Consider the following 25,360-nt stretch of genomic DNA (forward strand, 5'->3'; position numbering starts at 1 on the left):
TCTAACAGAGTGCACTGAGGAGAGTTAGTCTTGAGGAGCACATCCAGCACTTCATTTGCTGTACTTGTGAGATCACCATCTCCCTTCCTCTTATATTTTGTGAAGTCTGGGGCAAGTGGCTGTTATGTTCCACTTCCTCAAAAAATACCTTCCAGGATGATGGTTTCACTTGCTTCCCGGGTCGACAGAAGCATCCGATCCCACGCGTCTGCTTTGATCCGTGACGTAAGGGTGTTGTCGTGTGTGAGGTCATGACGGCGCGGAGTTAGGTTTGCGAGTGTGGCGTGTTTGTAGATGTCGTCGTGTTGTGGTTTGTTGTGCTCTCTGATGGTATGTTCAGGGTTTTCGTTTGTGTGGTGTAATGGGCTCAGTTTGCTTTTGCTCATTATCCAGAATTGTTCGAGTGTCGGCTGTGTTTGTAGTGTAATTCATTTCAGTGAGGTAACAATTTTGTGTGAAGGTTAATTTAGTGTTGTTCGCTGTACATCGTGTGGTAATTTTAGTAAAATTAATCTGTTGTTGTTTATGTTCACGAATGGATATGACGGATAAAATTAACAGTGCGCAGGTCAAGGGAAGTGTTCGATCCCAATGTGTGGCTGTGTATGTTGATATTAGTATCAAGAGATGTTTTTGAGCTATATAGGCCAAGGGAAGTGTTTGAACCTAACTTATGGGATCGGGAGCTGCTGTTGAGCTATATAGGTCAAGGGAAGTGTCCGATTCCAGATGATATTGTGTTTAGTGGTATTTGTGGAGTTTTGTGATGATGGTTTTTTTCGTCGTTTTGTGTGGTTTGTATGGGGGTGGGTGTCTAAATTTATTTATATTTAGTTTGCCCCCACCCAAAAACACCCCATTTCCCGCGCTTGTCCCATTAGTGTCATTAGGCTTTTTGTGGAAAGTGTGTGTTTGTTTTTTGACGTATTTTCGTTCTCATAATGTGTACGTACCGACTTTATATGCACAATATTGGAATCGTGGTTTATAGTCGTTTCATCCATATTTGTGACGTCATGGGTCAAAGCAGACGGGCGGGATCGGACGCTTCCGTATTTCCTGTTTCCCTTTGGCAAAGGGCTTCTCGATTCTTCTTGCAATACAGAATAGTCTTCTTACCTGCCTCCTTTGCAATTCCAGGTTGCTGTTGCACCAAGCTACATTCCTGTTTGTGAACTTCTTGATGATTTTGCAATTTTCTAAGTATGAAGTCATTATGGTAGGTGTCACTGTGTGTGACATTTCATTGAAATCTACTGGGTCTCTTATTGAAGCTTCAGATAAGCTGAACTGACTTTTTAACATTTGTTTTGGAACGGTGTTGTGTCGTCGTAGTCCCATTACGTTATTGCTGGAGTTATGTATTTTATATGTCATTGTTGGTTCATGGGTGTAATGAGAAAAACCATGGTCGCCATATTGTATGCGCCTGAAACAGAGGCATCCCCCATCTTGATGACACCAAGGGTCAAAGCAGATGAGGCAAATCGCAAATTTTGCAATCCCATTTTGGCCCTATAGTACCCCATGTTCTTAGTACTTTTCCAAAATTTTTGAGAAGGTAATGCAATCCAGGGTGGTTTCTCACAACCGTAGTAATGAGACACTTAGCCAATTACAGTTTGATTTCAAAATGAATACACTACTCAGACAGCTATTTATAAATTTACTGAGCAATTAATAAAGTCTTTAAATAATAAAATATCACCAGCTGTGATCTTCTGCTACTTCTCAAAGGCATCTGACTGTGTGGATTGCAAGATCCTATTACGAAAGTTATTTTTTTATAAACTAGGGCTATGTGATTCACCACATGCCTGGTTTAGTTCTTATTTAGAAACAGAATGCTGGAAGTTACCTCAGTTTGTTTCAGTAGTACAAAGAGGGATACCTGATCACCTGCTTTGGGAGAAATTAAGAAGTAATGGGAGTGTTCAACAATTCACCTCTCTGTCACCTTTCAACCTAAGCTGTACCTTGGGCTATGCTACAACTCAGTATGTGAGCACACATAAAATTTTGTATTGACATTCGTTGGTCATGCCAACTCTCAACCAAACTGTCAACTTCAAATGTAACCTAGACTTAGGGCTATGCACTAAGTAATGTCTCACATGCTGCACCATCATTAAATTAGAGATCAATGCCTACATCTGGTATTGGTAAGTCACACAGGGTTCAATCATTCACCAACTCCTTTCTTGCTTGATGTTAATGCTCTAGTATTTTATCTGAATCATGAGGCAGAATTAGAATGATTTGCAGATGATGCAAGCATTATTTTTAAGCCGATTACAAAAGATAGTACATGATGTTTCTGTGAATGTTACTGACTGCTATTGCACAAATAGGACAGCTGTAAACTTTGAGAAAACGTAGCTCACCAAGACTGAGACTCGAACTCGGGACCTTCGCCTTTCACAGGCAAGTGCTCTAACAACTGAGCTACCCAAGCACGACTCATGCCCCGTCCTCACAGTTTCAATTCCACCAGTACCTCATCTCCTACCCTCCAAACTTCGTAGGAGAGCTTCTGTGAAGTTTGGGAGGTAGGAGAAGAGGTATTGGCGGAACTGAAGCTGTGAGGCCGGGCGTGAGCCGTGCTTGGGTAGCTCAGTTGGTAGAGCATTTGCCCGCGAAAGGCAAAGGTCCCGAGTTCGAGTCTCGGTCCGACACACAGTTTTAATCTGCCAGGAAGTTTCATATCAGCGCACACTTCACTGTAGAGTGAAAATTTCATTCTAGTAGCTCACCCAGTTTTCTATTATCACAAACATCCCACCTCCTATTAACATAGGATAACAATATCAAATAATGAGCAGGATAAGAAATTCAGTGTTCTTCGATGTGCATATTGATGGAAACTTAAAAAAAAAAAAAAAAAAAAAAAAAAAAATAAACCTATGGTAGACTTGCTAAATCATACAGGTTTGGCTGTTTCTGTCATAGGAATGATTATTGACTTTGGGGATACAGAAGTCAGCAATTCAACAAGTTTTGCATATTTTTGTTCACTGAAATCTTGTGCAATAATATTCAAGGATAACTCCTCACTTTGGTAAAAAGCATTCACTGAACAAAATAAAGTACTTAGCATTATTTGACACAAAAAGAGGTAAAATGTACAAAGACTCTTACTACCTACCCATGGAAATAAAATACTCGATTGACAGCGGAAGTCTTTTTAAATGCCAATTAAAGATGTTTATCCTTAACAACTCTTTATTTACCACAGAAGAGTGCTTGATTACAAATAATAATTGCCATTTCTGCAGAAAAAGGCCTGTAAATGGCCAGCATGTAGCGATACAAACATTTTTTATAGGTGTGTTCTATGTTGGTTATGTCGAAATGCTGCACGTCACAGCGCTTATCAAAAATGAGATTTGTTGGACATGTAACTAACTATGTGAAAACACATTTCTCGATAAACACACAAAATCGCACCACAGGAGTCACCTGAGAAATGTCTATTATGTAATATAGGTCCTCTTAATTTACCTTCCAGTTGTATTTTTATATAACAAAACATGTTATATATGGTGTGGAACTAGACATCAGGCTACGTTCCAGTACATAACAACATCCTATACGTCTCATTCACATTCATTGACCTCTACAACTCAACCAAATTGTCTCCTTCCAAACTAATGTAGACCTCAGGCTAAATTAGAGAGTAAGGGAAGATGGCAATCACAGCCTCATCAACTTCTCTGTGAAATAATTCTTGTATCTATGTTTAGTATTTTTGGAATATACACAGACTTCACTTTCAGTTTCAGCTGGGAGGATGAAAGGTGTCAGTACATAGCTGCATAAATAGCAAGATTCTGTCAGGATGTTTTGAGTGTTGTGGTGAGTGTGACATGGAAATTTCTGCAATTTAAACTAACTGATTAATATATGTTGCAAGAAGGTGAGGCAGAATTACTGGTGCTGATTCCATTCACCAAATTCACTAAATATTATCAGCAAATACTTAAAAATGTCTAACAATCAAGTAATGGCACTAGTGTCTATTACGCCATGTGCTTTATTTGATCGTATATCACTGCAAGGTGGGCTCCAGCAGTTTTTTCCACCAGATACTGTGTTTATACAATTGTTGTGTACCGTGTTGCTTGGCATCACAACTGTAATAAATTGTTTAAACATTGGATAATTTGCACAAAATATTGCAGCTGAACTAATTCTGCATTTATTTCAGTACAATATTGGCAGCAACTATCTACTCGGGAAACACACACTCATATACAGCAATGGGTTAGAGATGCTGTTGTTACTAGCAATGAGTTTTCACAAATTGCACACGTTTGATATCCCATTGTAGAGATCTACATTCAAGCAGTAGTGCGGTCCTGGCTTTGAATAATATTACCTATTTTAGTTAATAGAGATACTTATAATGACAATAATAATAATCTATTCGCATATTTATACGGTATCTGGCGAACCGAACTGTGTTCAATCAGGTATACACGGGTGTTCACGTAATTTTGAATGTCTCATGGAGCTTGTAAAACCTCTACACACTAACAGCAATTATGGGAAATTTCTCATCAACCACTTGTTATGATATGCGGCGATGTACATCTTAAAGGAATCGATAGTGCCGTTCTCACACAGAACACAGGGACATGATCTACAAGGCTTGCGTATATTTATATATGACGTATAAGATGCGTCAAGAGTAACATTTAACGTGCCTTTGTTTCCTATTATCTTGAAAAATTCCACGAAAAATACGAGACTCTAAAATGGGGATGGTGTTTAAAAGTTCGTGAAGAACTTTAAACAATTTAAGATAAGGCTTCCAAGCGTTTCGTGTTTTACATGTCAACTGTGAACTTGGCTTGGTAACGCCCTTTATTGGGAAACGAGATCCAGAACTTATGAATTAATGAATGCGCTTCCCTCATGTCTAAATATGGGTTGAAACACAGTACTTTATGACGTAAAGTCACGTGACCTCCATCGTTTACTAAACGACACGCCCATTTGTCAACACTAAGCAAAGGGTCTGTTATAATGGACATGTTATTTGACAGTTCAAAATTTGATACATTAAGTACAAGCAATTTTCAACTTCGACCAAAAAACGTATTGAAAATGACTGAGTAATGATTACGATGAGGAATACATTACCTGCTGAGCAACAGGTTCCAAAATGCTCTCTATCGTTTTCGTATGAAACACAGGCATCTTGGCAACACGTTTTTGACTTCAAACAATAAACAATTTACCGATGTAATAACAAAAACACAGAAATTTACACAACAAACACTCTTCCCAACCTCCGCAACTTCCACCACTTCTATTCGATCAAAGTCGTTTGTCAAAACTAAGCATTCCACGAATCTCTGCAAAGATATAGAAAATCTAACATCTTTGGCGAAATTGATTAATCGTACACTCTGGCAATGTGTGAATTAGGGCTCTTACAATACAGTTACAGAATTACGAGTGACTTGTATGGTACATGATCACCGTAAGATAGTAAGCCAGTTATGTTCGTAAATCATGAGAAGTCTCTAAGCAACTGTTGCTCAAAACGACCACAAACATCACCAACATGCTGACAATTCTGATCGTTTGGCGAAGCGTCTAAACGGAGATATACGAATGCTGTATGGCCAGCAAACACTCCTGATCACTTGCGGAAACTTTCCATTCCAGCTGATAGCCATGTACGCAGAATGGTGTTAATGAAACATTAGCTGAGAAATTCACGAGTTTTGTCAAGCATGGGCCTCCCTCTCAGAGACAAGAATGATCACCCTGAAGAAATTGTCAAGTTGTCCTCAGACGACTTCGTAACCCTGTACGGCGGCTCTGACGACGTATAAAAAATCAAAACATCCACAGCTTGCTGTGAATTAAAGACGCGTCTAGCTCATAAATCCCGACATAAACGTTCTCTTCCTGAACATTTGGCACTACCGCTATCTGCCTCCATGGTATTGCGTAAACAAGAAATCGCTAGGTTTCCGGAAAGCATTCGACGAAGTGCTCCACTGAGGACTGCTGACGAAGGTCCGAGTATTCCCCCTCCCCAGCCCGCTCACCCCAAGATGGCGCCTAGAAATAGACGTTCTGTAACTAGAACTTAGAAAAATAACGAGTCTAACGCTATTCTATGCAAAAAGTGCTCCAACATAATTGCACAAGGCTTCGTGTTTGTAGTGGATGTGTAAAAACTAAAAACTGAGTCCCGTAACAGCCGGCCGATGTGGACGAGCGGTTCTAGGCGCTTCAGTCTGGAACCGCGCGACAGCTATGGTCGCAGATTCGAATCCTGCCTCGGACGTGAATGTGTGCGATGTCCTTAGGTTAGTTAGGTTTAAGTAGTTCTAACTTCTAGGGGGCTGTTGATCTCAGATGTTAAATCCCATAGTGCTCAGAGCCATTTGAACCAGTCCTGTAACAAGACGATCGAGAAATAAGGGTGTTGGAAGTGGAGCAACAGGCCTGAGTCCTGCATACAGCGTAGCGTCAGAAGTATTAACTTTAAAGTGTGGTGTTAATTGTGAGAATGGATTAGCGAGAACATAAAACATTATAAGCATTCTTTGCAAAGAAAAAGACGAACTGGTAGGAAAAACAAAGTCTTTAGAAAACTACATCAGTGAGCTCTCGATATACATTAAGGAAAAGAAAAACGCATGAAAATTGAACTTTGTTTGCGATTTTAAGTGAGACAGCATTCGTAAATCTGATAAACAAGATGCAAAAACAAACAGTGAAAGTGAAATCACGATAAGAACGAGTGAAGCGATAATGTTCAATTACTTATGTACTACTAATATGATTGCCCAAAGTTAAATGCTCAGAAATGAGAAATTCAATAAAAGTAAGGTACTTCTTTTATCGGATAGCCAGGAAAGAGGATGTGGATCACTTCTACAGGGGAAGTTAGAATCTTCTTATCAGGTGGAAGCGATCATCAGACTTGATGCACCTCTAAAGGAAATCACAAAAAAGTGATAAACCTAACAAACATTCACAACAGACGATAAATTAGTGGTAATGGAAGGTAAAATGAGTTTGATAACCCAATTCAAGGGGTTAAAAACAACATAAACAAAGCATTACAGTCTATATTGAAACGTAGTCATAAAATGGATACAATTTTTAATCCTACCCCAAAACGACATGATGTACAACATCTTAATTCAAAAATAGAAGCAACAAATCGTCATATGGTACTGACAGTAAATGAGTTAAGAAACGCAAACAAAAGAATAATCGCTGTTAATTTGGAAAAGGATAGACTAGGTTGAAACAAATTTATTTTACAAGGCTTCCATTTAAACAGAAAGGGCAAGAAACAGGTATATGAAAGACTAGCTTTTCGTATTAGTAAGAACAAGGTAAAAATCTCAAGTGTTAATATTACACCACAGAAACCCACACATAGGGAAATAAGAAAGGAGAAAACAGGAGGCATAGGAAAAAAATGTCTAAAACAGAACAACTACAACTGATTTGTAGATTTCGAAAAAATGGCAGAAGTCATGGGAAAGAAAGTAATCAGAACAATGGAAACTACAGTTGAACAATGCAAACTACAGTTGACCAGTGAATCAGCGTTACATAAAAAAGAAAAAAGACATTCAAGGATTTAACCAGGAACTGGACCAAAAAAACTATGCTGAAGAAAGAAGAGAGCAAGAGGTCAATCAGTACAACTGTGAACCTATCTTGTTTGTGAATAATGTTGTCCCAGTGACTAAAAAATCATATACTGTTACAAGACTTGTAATCTCTACGGAGACAAATACTTAAGCATCGGAAGAAATTTCAACAGGAACTGCAACGACCCCCCAAGAATCAAGAACCATCTCACCAACAGCATCTGCAACGACTTTAGTATTAGCACCAGACTCCGCTGCCACAAAAGGTGGTTCCACACAAACTGTTAGAGGAAACATGAGGCAGCCAAGTCATCTGAAGCTTAATTTATTGTCAAAAACATGAGCTACAACAGTTCAAAAAGAGCTACATTTAAGCCGAAGGTAAGTGGTACTGTAGATATTGCCACAAATTTCAGAATGAAAATCTTTCACCAAAATGTTCAGTTGCTATATAACAAGTTGATGATTCAAAGTTACTAATAATGCATGAAGTAAAATATATTTCTGTAATGTGTCTGGCTTTTCTTAACAAAATCTGTCACCCTACAAAATTTCTCTCTGGGTGACTACTATTGTAGACTGGGTAGTCAATATGGGGGGAGGAGGTAGCCATATTTGCCAAGGGTGATACAGAAGTTACTAATACACTCCTGGAAATGGAAAAAAGAACACATTGACACCGGTGTGTCAGACCCACTATACTTGCTCCGGACACTGCGAGAGGGCTGTACAAGCAATGATCACACGCACGGCACAGCGGACACACCAGGAACCGCGGTGTTGGCCGTCGAATGGCGCTAGCTGCGCAGCATTTGTGCACCGCCGCCGTCAGTGTCAGCCAGTTTGCCGTGGCATACGGAGCTCCATCGCAGTCTTTAACACTGGTAGCATGCCGCGACAGCGTGAACGTGAACCGTATGTGCAGTTGACGGACTTTGAGCGAGGGCGTATAGTGGGCATGCGGGAGGCCGGGTGGACGTACCGCCGAATTGCTCAACACGTGGGGCGTGAGGTCTCCACAGTACATCGATGTTGTCGCCAGTGGTCGGCGGAAGGTGCACGTGCCCGTCGACCTGGGACCGGACCGCAGCGACGCACGGATGCACGCCAAGACCGTAGGATCCTACGCAGTGCCGTAGGGGACCGCACCGCCACTTCCCAGCAAATTAGGGACACTGTTGCTCCTGGGGTATCGGCGAGGACCATTCGCAACCGTCTCCATGAAGCTGGGCTACGGTCCCGCACACCGTTAGGCCGTCTTCCGCTCACGCCCCAACATCGTGCAGCCCGCCTCCAGTGGTGTCGCGACAAGCGTGAATGGAGGGACGAATGGAGACGTGTCGTCTTCAGCGATGAGAGTCGCTTCTGCCTTGGTGCCAATGATGGTCGTATGCGTGTTTGGCGCCGTGCAGGTGAGCGCCACAATCGTGACTGCATACGACCGAGGCACACAGGGCCAACACCCGGCATCATGGTGTGGGGAGCGATCTCCTACACTGGCCGTACACCACTGGTGATCGTCGAGGGGACACTGAATAGTGCACGGTACATCCAAACCGTCATCGAACCCATCGTTCTACCATTCCTAGACCGGCAAGGGAACTTGCTGTTCCAACAGGACAATGCACGTCCGCATGTATGCCGTGCCACCCAACGTGCTCTAGAAGGTGTAAGTCAACTACCCTGGCCAGCAAGATCTCCGGATCTGTCCCCCATTGAGCATGTTTTGGACTGGATGAAGCGTCGTCTCACGCGGTCTGCACGTCCAGCACGAACGCTGGTCCAACTGAGGCGCCAGGTGGAAATGGCATGGCAAGCCATTCCACAGGACTACATCCAGCATCTCTACGATCGTCTCCATGGGAGAATAGCAGCCTGCATTGCTGCGAAAGGTGGATATACACTGTACTAGTGCCGATATTGTGCATGCTCTGTTGCCTGTGTCTATGTGCCTGTGGTTCTGCCAGTGTGAGCATGTGATGTATCTGACCCCAGGAATGTGTCAATAAAGTTTCCCCTTCCTGGGACAATGAATTCACGGTGTTCTTATTTCAATTTCCAGGAGTGTATAACTAATATTACCCACCAAAGTTGTGAAAAAGACTTCGAGATGGCAGTGGTAAAAGATAGAAAATTAAAATTGATACTAGCTACAGTGCACTGTTCCCCATCAGGGAAATTTGAGGTATTCCTAGAAAAAATTAAATGGTTCATAAATAGTCTAACTGCAAGAAGAAATTATCTTGTAATTTGTAGTGACTTTAACATAGATTTTCTCAGTAACAGTAAACAAAGAGCCACTCTAGTCAATCCCATCAAATCACATAGTTTTACTGCCACAATAGACCTTGCAACAAGAGTACCACCAACCAGTGGGACAGCCTTGGACCAAATCGTGTTTGACAAAGAGAAACTTAAGTAGTCTGTAAAAGTATTTAACACAGGTTTCAGTGCCATAAAGCTTTAATAATGACCATCACACTAAAGGAGGACACACAGCCAGCAACATACTTTGGATTAAACGAAGGATCTTATGTCAGGAAAGCATAAACCTCATTAATTAGTTACTGCACAATGAAGATTGGTCCACTGTTTACAAAAAGCAAAGTCTGAACACAAAATTCACCATAGTTCTGGAAAAACTGATAAAGCACTTTCATACAGCCTTTCATCTAAAAATAGTAAATATCAGAAAGAAGGCAAGAGGCAATGGCTGAATTACTAAGGGTATTACAATTTCTTGCCAGAAAAAACAGAAATGCACAAACTCTGCCAGGAAAATAATGTCACAGCAGATATGCAGACCCACTACAAAACATACACAAATTTTTTTTAAAAAACGTTATAAAACAGTCAAAAAGACTGCACAATGATAGGCAAGTAAAAAATTCTACAAGTAAGGTAAAAGCACTGTGGAAATCATAAATAAGGAAACAGGTAAGAAAAAGAAAACCAATGAGAATATCGTGTTATTACATGACAATAGAATGATTACTAAACCAAGTGAAACAGCAGATGTATCCAACAGCTACTTGCCGGCCAGGGTGGCCGAGCGGTTCTAGGTGCTACAGTCTCGAACCGCGCGACCGCTATGGTCGCAGGTTCGAATCCTGCCTCGGGCGTGGATATATGTGATGCCCTTTGGTTAGTTAGGTTTAAGTAGTTCTAAGTTCTAGGGGACTGATGACCTCAGAAGTTAAGTCCCATAGTGCTCAGAGCCATTTGAACCAACAGCTAATTCACTGGAGAAGCTGAAAATTTAATAAAAACTAATTTAGTTGGAAATCAACAGGCAGTAGAAAATCAGATCAACAGCTGTAAATTATCAATGTTTGCGGATCATGTAAGCAAGGAAGAAAGAGTGAATGCTGTTACAAATCTAAAACAACACACTCACCAGAAATTGATGACGTACCCAGCAGAGTATTACAGCTGTCCCTCCAATACATGACTGATACCCTCATTCTACATCTACATCTACATCTACATTTATACTCCGCAAGCCACCGAACGGTGTGTGGCGGAGGGCACTTTACGTGCCTCTGTCATTACCTCTCTTTCCTGTTCCAGTCGCGTATAGTTCGCAGGAAGAATGACTGTCTGAAAGCCTCCGTGCGCGCTCTAATCTCTCTAATTTTACATTCGTGATCTCCTCGGGAGGTATAAGTAGGGGGAAGCAATATATTCGATACCTCATCCAGAAACGCACCCTCTCGAAGCCTGGCGAGCAAGCTACACCGCGAAGCAGAGCGCCTCTCTTGCAGAGTCTGCCACTTGAGTTTATTAAACATCTCCATAACGCTATCACGGTTACCGAATAACCCTGTCACGAAACGCGCCGCTCTTCTTTGGATCTTCTCTATCTCCTCCGTCAACCCGATCTGGTACGGATCCCACACTGATGAGCAATACTCAAGTATAGGTTGAACGAGTGTTTTGTAAGCAACCTCCTTTGTTGATGGACTACATTTTCTAAGGACTCTCCCAATGAATCTCAACCTGGTACCCGCCTTACCAACAATTAATTTTATATGATCATTCCACTTCAAATCGTTCCGCATGCATACTCCCAGATATTTTACAGAAGTAACTGCTACCAGTGTTTGTTCCGCTATCATATAATCATACAATAAAGGATCCTTCTTTCTATGTATTCGCAATACATTACATTTGTCTATGTTAAGGGACAGTTGCCACCCCCTGCACCAAGTGCCTATCCGCTGCAGATCTTTCTGCATTTCGCTACAATTTTCTAATGCTGCAAGTTCTCTGTATACTGCAGCATCATCCGCGAAAAGCCGCATGGAACTTCCGACACTATCTACTAGGTCATTTATATATATTGTGAAAAGTAATGGTCCCATAACACTCCCCTGTGGCACGCCAGAGGTTACTTTAACGTCTGTAGACGTCTCTCCATTGATAACAACATGCTGTGTTCATATGTGTACCTGCTCATAAGAAACAGGCATCTTTCCTGGTCAGATAAAAACATTCGAAGTTGGTGACAAAGACCAAGTGACCCAGTTACATTAACACCCTGTTTTTCAAAAGTGCTGTAAAAATAATGTACAAAAAATTAATAAAGTTTACAAACAATAATGGAATATTAGCCAGTTCTCAACATGGTTTACGAAGTAAGAAATCAACTAAGATAGTAGTAGTAGTAGTAGTAGTAGTAGTAGCTTTATTCTCTTATCTCAAGGATATAGGACCTATCAGAGTATTTACAAGATTAGACAAATTTAAAAAACCTAATTCGTATACACATATATTTACAGACTTCTAGTTAGACATAATCATTAGATTTACTCCTGATATACAATACGTTTTTTACAAATAAATTATTAAATAATGTAATGCCAGACTGTTCACTCATACTGCACACACTACACACATTGTTTCATAACACTTCACTCACTACACACACACACACACACACACACACACACACACACACACACACACACACTGGTAATCTCTGAGCCATTTTCTGTACCCCAACTTCCCATTTGCTGTCCTAAAAAACTGAGTCAGCATCTCTCCATAATGAGTGATATGTTGAGCTCAGAAAGAGAAAGATGTGTTAGTATTGTGCCATACATAGCTTGGGGATAAGTATTTCTAGAAAAGAAAAAAGAAGGAAAACAACGTAAAGTGATGATGTTATGTGGAATGTTCGATGTTTTATAATCATTACTATTATTATTTATTTGTACAAAATTTTTTATCAAACCCCTACTCTGTTTTATCTAAGTAATACTTCGATGTCTAAAATGTATTGCATAACAGGTACTTTTTATCTGCCTTTTTAAATAAGTGTATTTTTGCACTTTCTTTTATCTGTTTTGGTAATTTATTGTTCAGTTTTATTCCTTGGTAGAAAATGCTGTTTTGAGTTTTACATAATTTTTTTGTTGGTAAATGTAAGTTGAGTCTATCTCTTGTTGCATGGTCATGGACAGAGCTGTTTGTGCAGTAATTACCAATGTTATTTTTGATGTGTATAACTGACTGGTAAATGTATTCACATGGAGCAGTTAAAACCCCAGTGTTTTGAACAGATCTTTACAATGAGCTTGACTAGTGTTTTTGGTTATTATTCTAATGCCGCTTTTCTAGAGTTTGAAAATTGTGTTCATATTTTGTGCATTTAACTCCCAAAAAAGAATTCCATAGCTAAGTATTGAGTGTACATATGAATAGTATAGTATGTAACTAAAAGACACTACATGTTACACACTGATGATAGGATTCTAATGGCATAACATGCTGATGACATTCTGTTTGCAAGTACCTTTGTGTGTTCACACCACTTCAACTGAGAGTCAATATTCTTTTCTAGAAATTTTCCATTTGTTATACAGTCTATAGATGTGCCATTTACATTTAATTTAAAATTGTCATTTTTCCTCTTCAAACTGAAATTTATGGCATTAGTTTAGTCATAAACTTCATTGACGTTCATCTGCTTTCTCTGCAAGGAGTTCTCTTGTTTTCTCAATGACTATAATATTGCTGTCATCAGTGAAGAGAATTTTTTAACCATGAGTAACACTACTGAGAAAGTCGTTGATGTGATTTGCTTAAAAGATTGTATTTATTCAGGTAATTCATTAATCTGTCTTTCATAATTGTTTCTATTATTCTTGAGAATGGTGACAGCAGGGAAACGGCCAGTAATTTTCTATGTCTTCTGCATAATGTTTCTTGAGCAGAGGTACAGCTCTTGCCTGTTTAAACTGCTTTGGAAATGTCCCCAATGTGAAGGATTAATTTATTATATTTGCTATGAGGCCTTGTATGATCTCTATGCATGCTTTTAGTACACACATTGGTACTTCATCTAAACCTACTGACTTTTTATTTTTTAGTTTTTGAGCAGTTTTATTGACTTCATTTTCAGTGGTTGGAAGTACCATCAATGTATTTAATGTAAGATTATTTACAGGTATTATATTTGCTTTGGGGAATTTTTGTTGTAACGTCTCTGTAATACTTGAAAAATGCTCATTTACATAGTTTGCTAAGTGTTGTGGACCATTTATTACCTTATCCCCCTCCCTTAGCCGTATGTGATTCTGTGTTTGCTTGCCTCCTTTTTTATAACACCCCAGACTGCTTTGCTTTTATTCTCTGCATTATGTATTATTTTGTCATTAAATGACTTTTTTGCAGCAATCAGCACCTTCCTATAAATCTTTTTGTATCTGTGGTAGAAATGTAAGAATTCTGGATCATTGCGAATCTTTTTCATGGAACTGAGGTATTTAAGTGTTTGGGGGGACTTCTTAATACCTGCTGTTATCAATCTGTTTTTGTGAGATATTAATACAGTCATGCATATTTTTGGAAATGCCTTTTCAAAGTTCAATTTAAATAATGTGAGAAATTAGAGAATTTCATATTCACATTGGTTTCATTATACGCTTCATCCCAGATTTGTTTTGCTAGTTAATTCGAAAAATCTTCTATTTTGATTCCTGATAGATGTTGTTAGTAGGCTTGTAGTTTAGGGAATGATTCAATGCCTGATTTTACTGTTGTTATTTGACAGAGATGGTCTGATAGTTCAAGATGTTTTACAGCTACATCACACTTTTCCCTGTCAATATTTGTGGCCACATGGTCAGTTACTGATGCAGTCATTGTGGTAACCCTTGCTGCACTATTGAGCAATAGGCTCATGCCAAAACTTTGAAGGATATTTATGAGGGTGCTACTGGATTCATTTATGATATTAGTGTTGATGTTAATGTCCCCACACAGAATTATGTTGACCTTTGTACTTGAGACTTTATCTAGAACTTCGATTAACTTATTGAAACAGGTGTCCACACTACCACTGGGAGATCTATGCACACACAAAATGATTAATTTCATGGTGATGTCAAGTCCTGGTAATTTAATAGCTGATATTTCAAAGTGTTTGTCTTCATGTACTGTACTGGGGTCATGTCTTGATTTGAACTGTGTTCCTTTTCTGATATAAATGCGTGAAACTCCACCCCATAAAGCAGTTCAGTAGTAAGAGTTTGCCCTTTCATATGATGATAACACTACATGTTGGATTTCTGTCTCTCTACACCATTGATACGTAACACAAACTACTGTGCAGTTCAAAGGTTGGAGCTCAATTTCTAATAGTTGTATTTTATTTTTTAATGATTGCATGTTTTGATGGAGGATTGTTAAGTCTGTGAAATGCCCCATGTACTCTTTCCAATGCTTTGTTTTCCTTTGTGACATCTGGTATGTGTGATATTTGAAGTGTTGAGATCTGTCTTGTGAGTGATTGTTTCAGTATTTTTTAAAGTGCTGGAGATACTCTTTAGGTAGAGGAACCTGTTGTCTGGATTTATCCTTAAAAAGACCTACTTTTCCTACGTATGACAACAGGTATTTGACCATGTGTGGCCCGAGATCCACCCCTTATACTTTCATGAATCAGCTACACCAATCTTCCCTTTCCATTTCTGTTTAAGTCTAGCCCATGCCTAGTGAGACCCCATCAATTGATAGTCCCAACGGGCATCAGAGAAACATGAGCATCACCCACCCCCCAGTGAAAATATTTCTTTCAAGATTGGCAACAAATCCCTTACTCACTACCCTATAACAGCTCCCACATTTCTCACTCATTGTCAGTTTCGAAAGAATAATTAAGTTTAAAGAATGTTTTAAATTTGTCAAGCATGCGAGATTGGCTGTGTCTAAACAAAACATGGCGGTGGTTGTTGTTTTTGTACTGATTTAGATATACAATGACAGAAGAATGAATTTGTAATTACTTTGCTTTTAGAGAATTTACGTTATCAGGCTTATTTGGTCAGGTTTTTAAACGTTTATAATTTGGAAAATTTAGGCCTAGATCGCGTCTAACTAACTGGTAAACAGTATGAAATGTGTTAGTTGAATACGGTTTAGAAAGGTTTAATTACACTTTTATTGTGACAATAGAAACTGATGGAACTAGTAGCTGTTTTTTTAAACGAATTTTGCACTATCAAAAAAACTTGAATAGAATGTTTTGTGTTTATGTGACGCAAAATTTCGGGTTATGTCGCGATTATCGGGTCTTCAGCTAAAGAATAAGCTTTTTCAAGAACAAGCTCTGTTGGGACGCTAATATTCAGTTGTGTGACAAGAACAGACACTACAGCAAGTATACAAAACAAAGAAAATTAAATTTGACTCTATTTCCTCTTAAATAAATTCTTTTAGCAGACAAAGAAAATACCTGTGATCTCACTCGGTGGTCATCTTCAAGAGACCATAGAGATAGTACTCTATAAACGCATAATCACTGTTTTAAAAGCCACTGATGAAAAACAGTAAACAGCAGGTATATTTTTAGACCTAACTAAAGCTTTCGACATGGTAAACTACAGAACTCTTCTAAAAAACTTGAATACTATGGCATTAATGGATTAGCAAATGAATGGATTCGTTCACTTCTCAGTGACAGCAAGCAAAATGTACACATTAGACACATAGATGAAAAAACCAAAATAGTCTCAGAATACATATCAGAAATATGACAAATCACCTATGGGGTACCTCAAGGGTCGGTAACGTGACCTCTTCTTTTCCTAATACATCAATCATTTGGATGTGCATGTTGACTCACACAAAATAATTCTCTTTGCTGGTGACTCAACAATATTAGTAAAAGCAGCAAAAAATGTTGATATGCAACATAAAGTAAACTCTGTTACAAATCAATTAAGTAAATGGTCTGCAATGAATCACCTTATAATAAATAACAAAAGGTCTAGCATTAAATTTATATAACTCTAAAAACAATACTCAGCATTACGCAAATATCACCATCAACCAACAACGGATCACCAATAAAGAAGTAACAAAATTTCTTGCCATTTGGATTCAAAGCTACCAAAAATGGGACGAACATATTGAACATGTTAAAGCCAAGCTGAATACAGGCTATCTTTTAAGAACTCTAAAAGAATGAATAAATGAACAGGCTCTAATATCTGCCTATTATGCATATTTTAATGCACACCTACTCCATGGGAATTCACCAGAAGTTCCGGGGACCTTTAAAATCCAAAAAAAGAGCTATTAGGATTATTACAGAGGGCAGAACTAGACAGTCACGTAAACCGATATTTAAAACACTGAAAGTGCCAGCACTCCATTGCATATTTATTCTTAACACACTAATGTATATTAAAAGAAATGTGATCAGAAATGATAACAGTATTAGAAAAAATTGTGACTTATATAATCACAGCAGTAGATTAAAAGGTAATTTTCATTTACTCCCAGCTAATACTAGTTCATATCAGAAAGGTGCATGCTACTTGGGAATAAAATTATTCAACAAGTTGCCAAATGATATAAAATGTGTACTGAATATTAATACTTTTTAAATATATGTTAGAGAATATTTAAGTACTACTGATTCTATTCAGTAAATGAATACTTGAACTGCAAGAAATGTATACAACTGTAACTTCTGTAATGTATGACACACACTACTATATACACTGAAGTGCCAAAGAAACTGTTATAGAAATTTAAATACAGCGATATGTAAACAGGCAGAATACGCTGCTGAGGTTGACAACGCCCATATAATACAACACGTGTCTGGCGCTGTTGTTAGATCGGCTACTGCTGCTACAATGGCAGATTATTAAGATTTAAGTGAGTTTGAAAGTCATGTTATAGTCGGTGCACGAGCGATGGGACACAGCATCTCTGTGGTACTGATGAATGGGGATTCTCCCATACGACCATTTCACGAGTCTACCATGAATATCAGGAATCCTGCAAGACATCAACTCTCCGACATTGCTGTGGCCGGAAAAAGATCGTGCAAGAACAGGACCAACGACGACTGAAGAGAATCGTTCAACGTGACAGAAGCGCAACCCTTCCGCAAATGGCTGCGAATTTCAATGCTGGGCTATCAACAAGTGTCAGCATGAGAACCATTCAACGAAACATCATCGACATGGGCTTTCGAGCCGAAGACCCACTTATGTACTCTTGATGACTGCACAACACAAAGCTTGACGCCTCGCCTAGACCTGTCAACATCGACATTGGGCTGTTGATGGCCGGAAAGATTGCCAGGTCGGACGAGTCTCATTTCAAATTTATCGAGCTGATGGACGTGTACGGGTACGGAGACAACCTCATGAAGCCACGTCAGCAGGAGACTGTTCAAGATGGTGGAAGCCCTGTAATGGGGTGGGGCGTGTGTAGTTGGAGTGATATGGACCCCTGATACATCTAGACGCTACTCTGACAGATGACACGTACGCTAGCATCCTGTCTGATCACCTGCATTCATTCATGTCCGTTATGCATTCCGACGTACTTGGACAAATTCAGCAGGACAATGCAACATCCTGTATGTCCTGAATTGCTACAGAGTAGCTTCTGGAACACTCTTTTAAGTTTAAACACTTCCGCTGGCTACCAAACTCCCCAGACATGAGCTTAATTGAGCATATCTGGGATGCCTTGCAACGTGCTGTTCAGAAGAGATCTCCAGCCCCCGTACTCTTCGGGTTTAAGGACAGTTCTCCGTCGAGCTCTATTTCAGACATTAGTTGAGTGCATGCCACATCGTGTTGCGGCACTTCTGCGTGCTCAAGGGGGTCCTACACGATATTAGGAAGATGTACCAGTTTCTTTGCCTCTTCGGTGTATAACACTGAAAAACTGTCTACTGTAATGACTACAATGAAATCCGTACAACATACTATCGAATGACTGAATAAATAAATAGATACAAGAGTGGATCGGCGACTTCTTATGAAATACAATCCAGGATATTGCCCTCAATGAGAGCGAGTGTTCGTCAGAACAAGAGTATAATAAGGAGTGCCCCCAGAGGAGTGTTATAGGTTCGCTGTTATTCTCTACATACATTAATGATCAGACAGATAGGGTGAGCAGCAAATTATGATTGTTTGCTCATGACGCTGTGGTGTACGAGAAGGTGTCGTCATTGAGTGAGTGTAGGAGGGTACAGGATGATTTAGAGAATGGCAGGTTGCTTTAAATGTAGGTCAGTACAGATAAACAGGAAATACAATCCTATGGTGTTCGAATACATCACTAGTAGTTTGCTGCTTGACACATTAACGTCGATTAGACATCTTGGCGTAATGTTGCAAAGTGATGTGAAGTGGAACAAGCACGCCAGGTTGGTAGTAAGGAAGGCGAATAGTCGACTTCACATTATTGGGAGAATTTTGGGAAAGTGTAAATCATCCATAAGGAAGACAGCATATAGAACACTAGTGCAGCCATTCTTGAGTACTGCTCGAGTAATTGGAATTACCACCAGGCTAGAGTAAAGTAAGACTTTGAAGCAGTTCAGAGGGATGTTCTTGGATTCGTCACCATTAGGTTCGGTCTGCCTGCCTATATTATCGAGATGCTTCGTGAACTCTAATGGGAATCCCTTGGAGGGAAGACGACGTTCTTTTAACGAAATTTATAGAACCAGCATTTGAGGCCAATGGCACAACGATTTTACTGCTGCCAACGTACACTTTACTTGAGGAGCTGGAAGATTAAAAAAAGAGAAATTAGGGCTTGTACAGAGGCTAATAGATAGTCGATTTTTCCTGCCTCTACTTGCGAGTGGAACTGGGAAGTAAATGATTAGTACTGGTATCCTCCGCCACGAACTGTACGGTGGCTCCTAGAGTACGTATGCAGGTGCAGATGTAGATCAAAGGTGCTAACGAACGTTTTTCGAGTATATGCAAACAATTAAAAATATTTTTATTGTAGATATTAGTGGCGTTGGGCAAAGAACTTCACATGTACTTCATTTGAATGGCCTTAGGAGCAAATTGTGGCGCAAAAATTACTGGAAAAGATCAAGAGGTACCAGGAACCATTTGTAGCACCAACAGCAGTAACAGTAACATCACCAAAAAAAGCAGGAACAATAACAACACAAATAGCAGCAACACCACTACCATGAATTGGATCTCACGCTACGAAATTCAAATTAAAGTCAATAATATGTTGATAACTATTCTTTATTTGATCAGTTTGTGGGACACACAATTCCCCCATTTGGGCAGACATCATGAGTGAATCCCCTCTCCTTACTCTCCATGACAGAATAACTGTAATCACCAGGGAATGGAATGAAGTGCGGTATAGTTGCCAGTGTTTGGGGTCTCCCGCATTTGTGTCCATCATCGTGGCGCCGTCACGAAGGTCGAACCAGTACAATGTCATAATTACAGATGACGTTACTAAGTACCACCGACCACGAACCAGATATTGACCTCCTTTGATCCTGTGGCCCCCACACAAAGCATTAAGTGGCGACATTCTATTAATCGGCAAATTCCAGACTCGGTTCTTGTTTCTGTCTCTCTGAAGTGGCCGCTCCCTGTGTATCTGTGTGAACCAACGTCTCCAAACTCTGAGATGGAGGTTTTCATCTCTCCTTAGAATACTGTATTCCTATTGCCTTATGCTGGAGACAAAGGGTAAGCTGACGCAATGCCGATAAAGAAAAGAGTGAAATAGTCCATTTGCACAACCCTATCAGATTAATTGCTTAACAATTTACAGGATTCAAATGGATGGCTTACAGCAGTCACTTCCACATTATGATGATTCTTTTTTATAATAAAACATATTTTCAATGTTTGAGTATCACATGCAAACATTATGCAAATAAAGGAATGAAATGCCGGTCACAAATAGATCGTAGCGCTAAATATATCCGAAGTCTTGTATGCACTGACGTTAGAGAACACAAACATCCTCCTCCACAACGACGTTTCCACTAAAAGTAACTGGTGGAAGAAAAAATCCTGCAGATCACACGAACTCGCGATCATGGAGCGCGTCGTCTGGCGACTGCAGGGTAGTCTCGTCATGCCCACCCGTACCAAACACATGTGTGCACGCAATACAATTATCGCAAACAATAAACTGATCAAGCGAGAATCTGACATCGCGGTTAGATTTTTAAAAGTTTTATAGACTTCGTAAATTGGTTCTCGCCACTACATTCGGAAGGAGGGACGAGGGTTCTACTGCGTGCCAGAATAGAGACATCAGCAAAGACCACTGAAAGACAGAGTCCACTTGGATAGACATCACGACTGCACCCCCGGCTTTGACATAATAACTATAATAATCAGGGAATGGAAGGAACAGCGATATAGTTGACAAGGTCTGGGGTCTCCCGCGTGTGTGTCTATCGTCAAAGCGCCGACACGAAGGTCAAAACAGTCCAATGTCCCAATTACAGATCACGTTACTAAATGCCACTGACAACGGACCGGATATCAGGCACCTTTGAACTTGGGGCCCCCAAACAAAGCATCAAGTGGCGGCATTCTGTTGATCAACAAATTCCAGACTTGCTTACTGTCTCTGACCCTCTCAAGAGGCCACTCCTTGTATATCTGTGGGAACCAACGTCTCCAAACATGAAGATGGAGCTTTTTATATCTCGTCAGAATACCATATTCCTATTGACTAATGCTGGAGACAAAGGTAAAGCTGACACAATTTAGATATCAAAAATAGAGTGAAATAATCCATTTGTATTACTCTATCATATTAATTGTTTAGCAACTTACAGGAGTCTAATAGATGGCTTAAAACACTCACTTCCAAATTATGATGATCCTTCTTCACAATAAAACATATTTCCAACGTTTGAGTATCACACGTGACCATTATGCAAATCAAGGAATGAAATTTCCATCTCAAATAGTTTGTAGCGCTAAATACATCAGAGGTCATGTATGTACCGACGTTTGAGAACACAAACACCCTTCTCCACCACAACGTTTTGACTAAACATATTTGGTGGAGAAAAAAATGTTGCCGATCATACAACCTCGGGATCATGAAGTGCACCGTTCACGCCGACTGCCGGGTAGCCCCGTACGCCCCGGCCGAGAGAGACACACACACCAACGCCAGCCATGCCCGCCCTTACCAAGCACATTCGTGCACGCAGTACAACTATAGGAAACAATAAATTGATCAATCTAGAATTTGACATCACGATTGCGTTTTAAAAAGTGCTATAGACTTCGTAAATCGGTTCTCGTCACTCCATTCGGAAGGAGGGACGAGGGTTCTACTGCGTGATAGAATAGAGACATCAGCAAATACCCCTAAAAGACAGAGTACACTGCGATGAACTGAGAAGCACTAAAGACGACACACTTAAGCAATGATCCACTCCATAATAATAAGTTGTCAAGGCTAGATGTCAGAGATCGCTATCAATCGGAAATTTGGCGACGGGACTAGTTTTTTAAAGCACCATAGAATTTCTAATTCGGTTCTCTCCGCTATATTCGGAAGGAGGAAGGCCTGTGGCATGATAGCACAGAGACAACAGGAAATACCACTGCAAGACAGGGTCCACTGTGATGCATTGAGAAGCACTAAGGACGACACATTTAAACGGCGACCCAGTCGATAGCAGTAGTTGCCATGGGTAGATGTTTGAAATTACCGAAAGACTTGCACATCCCGTGCACTCACCTCCCAGACGTCGCCCGTTCGCTCGTACACTGCCAGCGCGGAATGTCAGTGAAAACTGTCGTCGCGGCTGCAGCCACTGCCGTGGGTGCCAGTGTGCACCTACCATGGGCATGGAAGGCGTCTGGGTGATTGGAGTGGTAGGAATTCGGATGTTATCAATACAGACAGCCAAAATTTGAAATTCCCGCCACGACGTCACTGGCATGTTACCTCATCTATGGCCGCCAACTTGGATCTGCCATCTTGGATCCTCCATCTTGAATAAATATGGCAAGAATGCAGAGTGAGGCGACACTAGCATAGGGTGTCCATTTCATTTTCATTGTAAAAGGGGACATTTAAAATAGAGAAAAACTTGGGACAATGAAGAAAAAAAACGGGACATAAATATTGTATTGACTAAATTTAGTACACATACAAGTTTAACTTTACAACGTGCACTCAGATGATCCCAAATCACTTTTTACAATTATTCTGCCACACTATCACCGTACTTTTCACTTTTATGTACTTTATCAACAAGAGCATTTTCGTCTGAAATTGTATCATAAAAGTCAGTACACGATAGCTTCTTGTGCTGCCAGCTGCCTATCCATTTCTGTTACTGATTTTAAGTTTACATAGTAGTCACTCACGCATTTATTTGCTCTTTTCGTTTGATCACTGGTGCGATGTTTCTTCGTCTTAATGTGATTCACAATATCAGTCCTTCCACCGTGACCAATAGCAAATTTTGATCTGCACAACGTACATTCTACAGTTTCTCCACTACCAGTGATAAAAGGAAACTCGCTTTTTATACTGCTGTTAAAATTACACTTTCGGTTTGGCATAATGAAACAGTGATTGCACAGTGCAAAACATTAACAGTGTGATGACGAAAGCCAGAGAGCAAGTACCTGTGGTGTAGAGTATCTCTGGACCGAAAGGACGGATTCAGTGGGTCGATTTAGAAAAGAAGAATCTTTGTTATTCGTAACCTATAGTGCATTTAAATTTACTTGCGATTTTTGACAGTTCAGTACATGTTTGGGGTATGCTGAAAGTCATCCTAGCGTAAATAATTGCGCAGTTAATAGCAAGTCAAACAACCAGTAACGTAAAATACTCTAGCCAAGCGGAATAATAAAAAAAGAAAACGGGACATTTGAGCGTCCCCAAAAAACTTTCGGGACAGCGGGACATTTTGGCAAAAAACGGGACTGTCTCGGGAAGAATGGGACGAATGAACACCCTACACTAGCAGTAATGGACAGCCCGGTTGGCTGACTAGTGGGATAAGGATATCATGTAGAACAAAGGGGGAATTATATCAAAATGTTAGAAGTAGTCACAATCAAGTTGCAGTAGCCCATTACAAACAGTGCTTAAAAATGTTATTAGCAAGGCAAAAAGTATGTGGTATGCAAATAGAATAGCTAATTCACAGGATAAAATTAAAACCATATGGTCAGTTGTGAAGGAAGTGTCTGGTCAGCAGCACAAGGTCGATGATATAAAGTCAGTTCGCAGTAATAATAGTTCTGTTAGTGATAAATCAGATATATGTAAAGTATTCAACAATCATTTTCTGTGCATTGCTGGTGAATTAAATAAAAATTTAGTTTCTACAGGAAATCATATAAATTTCTTAGCAAATGCCTTTCCGAGATTGACATCTGAAATACTCCTCTGTGATAAAGACAAGAGGGAGATTGAGTCAATAATTAAATCACTGAAGACTAAGGACTCTCGTGGTTATGATGGAGTGTCTAGCAGAATATTAAAGTACTGTGCTGCACATGTTAGTCCTGTATTTAGCCATATTTGTAATTTTTCCTTTAGGAATGGTCAGTTTCCTGAGCGATTAAAGTGCTCAGTAGTAAAGCCGCTTTATAAAAAGGGAGAAGGGGATAATGTAAATAATTTTAGACTTATTTCTATGCCATCAGTGCTTGCAAAAGTTATCGAAAAGGCTGTGTATGTAAGGTTAATTGATCATTTTATATCACACGATTTGCTATCAAATGTACAGTTCGGCTTCAGAAGTCGTTTGACAACTGAACATGCTATATTCTCTTTTCTCTGTGAGGTACTGGATGGGCTAAACAAAAAGTTTCGAACGCTTGGCGTATTTTTTGATTTAACAAAGGCATTTAACTGTGTTGATCTCACAATATTGCTCCAGAAGTTGGACCATTACAGAATAAGGGGAGTAGCTCACAATTGGTTCACCTCTTACTTTAGCAACAGGCAGCAAAAGGTCATTATTCACAATGTTGATAATGGCTGTGATGTGGGATCTGAGTGGGGTACTATTAAGTGGGGGGTGCCCCAGGGATCAATGCTAGGGCCGCTTCTGTTCCTTATTTATATAAATGATATGCCCTCTAGTATTATGGGTAACTCCAAAATATTTCTGTTTGCTGATGACACTAGCTTGGTAGTAAAGGATGTTGTGTGCAACATTGACTCAGTTTCAAGTAGTGCAGTATATGACCTCAGATCATGGCTTGTAGAAAATAAACTAACATTAAATCACAGTAGGACTCAGTTTAACAGTTTCTAACACACAATTCAACAAAACCTGACGTTTTAATCTCACAGAACGGGCATATGATTAGTGAAAGTGAACAGTTCAATTTTCTAGGTGTTCAGACAGATAGTAAGCTGTCGTGGAAAGCCCATGTTCAGGATCTTGTTCAAAGACTTAATACTGC

At 39.8% G+C, this 25,360-nt stretch overlaps 1 protein-coding gene across 4 annotated transcripts in view; it reads right to left on the reverse strand.

The window, feature by feature from the left end:
- LOC126249027 (vinculin) overlaps positions 1 to 5,343 on the reverse strand; it is a 286,160-nt gene extending 280,817 nt beyond the window's left edge. For all 4 annotated transcript variants that reach the window (XM_049950637.1, XM_049950636.1, XM_049950634.1 and 1 more), the window contains exon 1: positions 5,146 to 5,343. In XM_049950637.1, coding sequence (XP_049806594.1) covers positions 5,146 to 5,202 — 57 coding nt within the window. In that variant the 5' untranslated portion in view covers positions 5,203 to 5,343. The remainder of the gene's footprint in view (positions 1 to 5,145) is intronic.
- Positions 5,344 to 25,360: the final 20,017 nt, after the last annotated feature.

The sequence above is a fragment of the Schistocerca nitens genome, chromosome 3, assembly GCF_023898315.1.
Source record: "Schistocerca nitens isolate TAMUIC-IGC-003100 chromosome 3, iqSchNite1.1, whole genome shotgun sequence".
NCBI lineage: Eukaryota > Metazoa > Arthropoda > Insecta > Orthoptera > Acrididae > Schistocerca > Schistocerca nitens.